Source organism: Chinchilla lanigera, unplaced genomic scaffold, assembly GCF_000276665.1.
Source record: "Chinchilla lanigera isolate Chin_1 unplaced genomic scaffold, ChiLan1.0 scaffold00083, whole genome shotgun sequence".
NCBI lineage: Eukaryota > Metazoa > Chordata > Mammalia > Rodentia > Chinchillidae > Chinchilla > Chinchilla lanigera.
Genome location: NW_004955484.1, coordinates 8,410,941 through 8,416,007, shown reverse-complemented (window position 1 = coordinate 8,416,007; position 5,067 = coordinate 8,410,941). Strand labels below are relative to the sequence as shown.

General features: G+C 52.3%; 1 protein-coding gene across 1 annotated transcript in view; it reads left to right on the top strand.

Annotated features, from left to right (window-relative positions):
- Window positions 1–3,055: 3,055 nt before the first annotated feature.
- The window catches only part of Pla2g15 (phospholipase A2, group XV), a 26,679-nt gene continuing 24,667 nt past the window's right edge, over window positions 3,056–5,067 (top strand). The window contains exon 1 of the mRNA XM_005403586.2: window positions 3,056–3,331. Within this exon, the coding sequence (XP_005403643.1) occupies window positions 3,193–3,331 (139 nt within the window). The 5' untranslated portion in view covers window positions 3,056–3,192. The remainder of the gene's footprint in view (window positions 3,332–5,067) is intronic.

The following is a 5,067-nucleotide window of genomic DNA, read 5'->3' as shown; positions in this document are numbered from 1 at the left end:
TTGCAAAAATTCTCCTGCCTCAGCCTCCCAAGTGCTGGGATTACAGGCGTGCGCCACCACACGCAGCTTCAGGAGCTAGTTTTATTCCCCATTTCTTTTCTTCAATAAAGTTCCCCACTCTTAAAAAACAAACAAACAAAAAACAAAAAAACCCCACGGGGCTGGGGATTTAGCTCAGCGGCACAGCTCCTGTCTGGTAAGCACAAGGTCTCGAGTTTGATTCCCAGTACCGGAAAAAACAAACAAACAAACAAATAAATTTCCCCACTCTTAACTTTGTTTTTCTTTAGAATTCATTCTTTGACTTTGGGGAACACGAACAAAGTGGGTGTATTTGACATCTAGCATTTCCCCTATGTCACCATTGTCAGGAGGGTTCACTGGCACCCCAACCCCACAAGTCCAGCGGATGTTACAGTTTATTACTCGGGGAGATGCCAAAGCCTGGTCAGCACTGATTATTTTTTGTCTTTTTGAGACAGGGTCTCGCTATGCAGTTCAGGCTGGCCTTGAATTCACTTTGTAGCCCAAGCTGGTCTTGAACTTGCAACAATCCTCCTGCCTCAGCCTCCCTAGTGCTGGGATCACAGGCGCGTGACACCATGCCCGGCTCAGCACTGATTCTTTCTGGCACCATAGAGAAGGGTTAGCAAGTAAGCATCTCCCCTTTTACAACAACCTGGCCATCTACCCAATGCCCTGTCTCCTGACCTGGCTCAGGTACACCCTACGTGCCTCTTTGCTTCTCAGATCCACAACTAGTGATCACTAAGTCTTGCTAGCTCCACCCCCCGAAAGCCAAACTACCCTTATCCCCACAGTCACCTCTTCCTTGGGTCCCAGGTTATACCCCGACTGCTCTGGGTCGTTCTCCACATGCCACTAAACGTTAAGTGAGGCCCTGTCCCTCTCCCTCTAACCCCAGTCACGACATTCCCTGGGTGTCTCACTCCGAGTGAATTAGGCTGCTGCAGGGACTCTGGGCTGCTTTCCCCAACTCTCCCTCTTCCCCAGCTGGCTCATCTCCAGCCTCAGTGGCTTCCTTGCTGCCTAGACAGGCTAACCTCATTGCTCTTCAGCACTTTTGCACTTGCTAGAGTGAGACCACCCTGTATTCCCCAGTTCTAGGGACTCTGCTAAGTTCTACATTTAGGCCTCAGCCCAGCAACCAGTAGAACTGGAGCATCCCCTGCCTGGCTTCTATTAGCCCATCGTGACTGCAAGAGCAGGCTCTTCACCAGTCCTTTCCCATTACACCCTTGTGCTGGGAGCCGCTGAAGCTGGACAATAATTACCCGCTCGGGGTGGAGGCAGCCAGAGAACACAGGAGCTCCTCCAAGGCCATAAACAAGCAATGGTAACTTGTTAACTGACTGCTGGGCAGCGAGGCGGAAAATAACCAACCTCTCCAGGGTATAAATACATGCTGTACTGTTTTGGGGCAGTTCCCCTTCTCTGCTCAGGAGAGAGGACCTCCACCTGATCCCAGCCTTTTGTCTCTTGTCTATTTTTTTCCCTTCATTGTCACCGCCGTTCCTTCCTGGGGTACAGCAAGAACCCAGCGTATCCTTGCATCCTTGGTTACTACTTACTGCCTACCACAGTTCTACCACACAGCAGATTTTTTTTTCATGTTGGGGATTCAGCCAGGCAGGCGCTGTGCCTCTGGCTAAATCCCCAGCCCCCAGATCCTTCACTTTAAAAAACCTTGTTTCTGGCCACTCAGGTTCATAAGTTCAGGTTTTTTCTCACTGCTGAGCAAGTCAAAAGAGGCCATATATTTTGTTTGTTTGTTTTGTTTTTTTTACAGTATCAGGAATTGAACTCTAGACCTTGCCCTTGCCAGGCACGCACTGTGCCGCTGAGCTAAATCTCCAGCCCCGAGGCCATATATTTTGGTAAAACGGAAAAAAGATTTATTTAAAGCTAACTCCAAGGAAATGGAGAGGCCTATTTGCTTCAAATCCCATCTCAGAAGCCGCGGGTGGTGGCACACGCCTGTAATCCCAGCACTCGGGAGGCTGAGGCAGGAGGATCGTTGCGAGTTCGAGACTAGCTTGGGCTAGAAAGTGAGCTCAAGGCCAGTCTGAACTGCAAAGCGAGACTCCGTCTCAAAAAGACCAAAAAAAAAAAAAAAAAAGCAAACCCCAAAAAACCAATTCCATCTCAGGATGTACAGGTGGGGTAAGGGCCTTTTACAATAAGGAACAGAAGGGGCTGGGGATTTAGCTCAGCGGCACAGTGCTTGCCTGGCAAGCATGAGGTCGTGAGTTTGATTCCCAGTACCAGAAAAAAAAAAAAAAAAAAAGAAAAGTAAGGAACAGAGTGGAGGGTTACAGAGATAATGGAAATCTCCACAGCTGCTTTTTCACTGCCAGCCATTCAGCTCATGGTACCCTTTCCTGTAGAAAGGAAACTTAGCTCCAGGTTTCCTGGTGTCAGCATCTGCATATTCTGTCATTTTTGAGGGGATGAGGAGAGAGAGTGTTGGTCCGTGCTTGTCAGGTGCTCTGCAGGAGCAATGCTGCCCATCTCTACAGAAAACAAATTAACATCTAAAGTTCCATTTTGCAGTGCCGATTACAAGCTGACTTGTATCCCTAACTGTAGGTAGTGTGTGTAGGGGATCGCAGAGCTATGTGTAGCTGTACCTACGTGCCCTGCGGGGGACAGATTTGGGGTTCCACAAAGGTCCTGATCAAGTGTTGCTCAAGGCCCAAAGATTGCCCAGGCCTCTCTTCTTTTTGCTTTGACAAGGGTTGCTCAGCCATAGCTAACTCAGACCCGGTAATGCTCTCTCCGCTCGGTCTGTTTCCGATTCTCCAGGCCAGAGTGGACCCAGGAATCGGAGCGAGACCTGCACGGCGCGGACGTGGGGTACCAAAAGGCTTGGCCGAGTACATACAGGCTGAGAGCCAGGAGCTGATCGATGCGCTCGGCCAGCAACGCAGACTCGGGAAGCCGCCCAGGGGTAGGCAAGGGCGGGGGATGAGCTCAGACGGGAGAGACGCGCCGGGGCCGAGACCCTATTGGCAGGCCGCGTGCGGGAGGCGGGTCTTCATTGGCCGGGGCGGCTGCTAGCGGCTGCGGGGCGCTGGCGATGGGGTTAAAAGCACGTCGCCGTCGCCCTGTCTAGGCGCCGGCTGGGAGCGGTGAACCTGCACGTCGAGCTGGCAGCCGCAGTCGCACGCCATGGACAGGCGCCTCTGCCTCTGCCGCGTGGCCGTGCTCCCGAGTGGCCACTTGTGCCTGCTGCTGCTGCTGCTGCTGCTGCTAATGCTGCCCGCAGACTCGGCGCTGCCTGCCCAACGTCACCCCCCAGTGGTGCTCGGTGAGACGCGCGTCTGGTTGTGGGTCGGTCCGCCGGGACTGGGAGCAGGGTCGGGCCGTCCTTCGTCTGCATCTGTTTTAAGCACGGAATGGAGGAATGTCTTCTTGTCTGTCTTGTCACCCGGGTCTGTCCCTCCACCTCCCACCGTGCTGAACACGGGTGTGGTCAGCCTCCTACCACCTGACCCTTGTAAAAGATGGGTGTGGAAGGGTTACAGTCTAGTTGCGAACTTTACCTTTTTTTTTTTTTTTTGAGACAGGGTCTCAAATGTGTGTAGTCGGGCTGGCCTTGAATTCCCTGTGTATCCAAGCTGGTCTCGAACTCCCTGCCATCCTCCTGCCTCAGCCTGCAGAGTGCTGGGATTACAGGTGTGCCCCATTCTGCTCAGCGTCCACTCCACCTTTCTACGTCAAGCCATGCCTTACCATATAACCGTCTTTTAGCTGGTTAAGACTGAGGCCATTTAGCCACACTCCTGAGGGTTGATGGGATGGGCAGGGTGGCCAGAGTTGGCCTCCACACTGAGCAGGGCCTAACTGGGAGGCTGTCATCCTCTACACTTCCAGCCCTGTGTTTCCTTTCATGTTTTAGAGGGTATTCCTGGAAGCAGCCTTTCTGGGGGAAAGGATTGGTAGTTCCCCAGAGCGGGCCACCAACTTCCATTCCGCCTCATCCTCAACTTATCAGATGGGTGACCCTGGGCCTGAGGGAGGAGACCTACTGAAAAAAGGGTGGCTAAAGACAGGGAAAAGTGTTGGGACAAAACCATAAGCAGGTTCAAGGAGTGTGCATGTTTTTTTCACCCCTGCCAGTCCTAATTAGACCAAGTTATGTTGGGGCTAAGTAGTCTCTGGCCAATCCTTGCTTGGTCCCAGACCTGCCGACTGTACAGGAGCCCCCGGGCTTCCTTGCACTGGTGGGCCAGAGCGAGACTTCTGTCGGGAGTTTCAGGTGCCTCCTTCAACCTATTCCTTCTAACAGAGCTGTTGTGTTGGCCGTCAGCCACTCCTGAGAGCAGAGGCTGAAACGTGCCCCCCCCCCCATGTTCTTTCTGTTGGGAATATTTCAATGGGGATGATGCAGAGCACAGAAGGGTAGGGTAGACAGCAGGCAAGGTGGTCCCTGGAGTAGGAGTTTTGGGCAAAGAAATGAATGACCAAGAGGGATTCTGGGCCCAGATTCACCTTGGATATGTGCAGAGTTGGACCGGGCTCCCCAAGCTTCCGGTGCCCCTGGGAGATGAAATCTGCTGGGGAAGCAGAGGCCTCTGATCCAGTATGGGTGAGTGGGTGCCAGGAGGGGTTTCCTGGAGTATGCTGAAACTAAGGGCAGACAGGGAACTGCATATGAGGAGAGAGGTGAACAGTTTCGGCTGCCCAGAGTGGAGGCGGGTGAGGGGTGAATTGAGCTGAGCGCATGATTTGTTGGGTCATCTGGACTTTACCCTGGAAGGGTCATAAGAAGCAGTGTGTGAGCTTGAGGAATTCTGAGTGTGAGAGATATGACACTGGGAAGGACATTACACAACCTTTTTACCTGGATTGGTGCTAAATGCACTAATTCATCCAGTCTTTGGTTATTCTAGGTTGCAGAGAGGAGCCTGGGCTGCTGGACTCCTAACCTGCCCATCTTCTCTGGGAGTAAGGTTGCTTGATATGAACTCAGCAAACCCATGGTGGGCAGTGGACAAGCTACTCCTAGGCAGAGCAGATTTCTCATCTTTTTTTTTTTTTTTT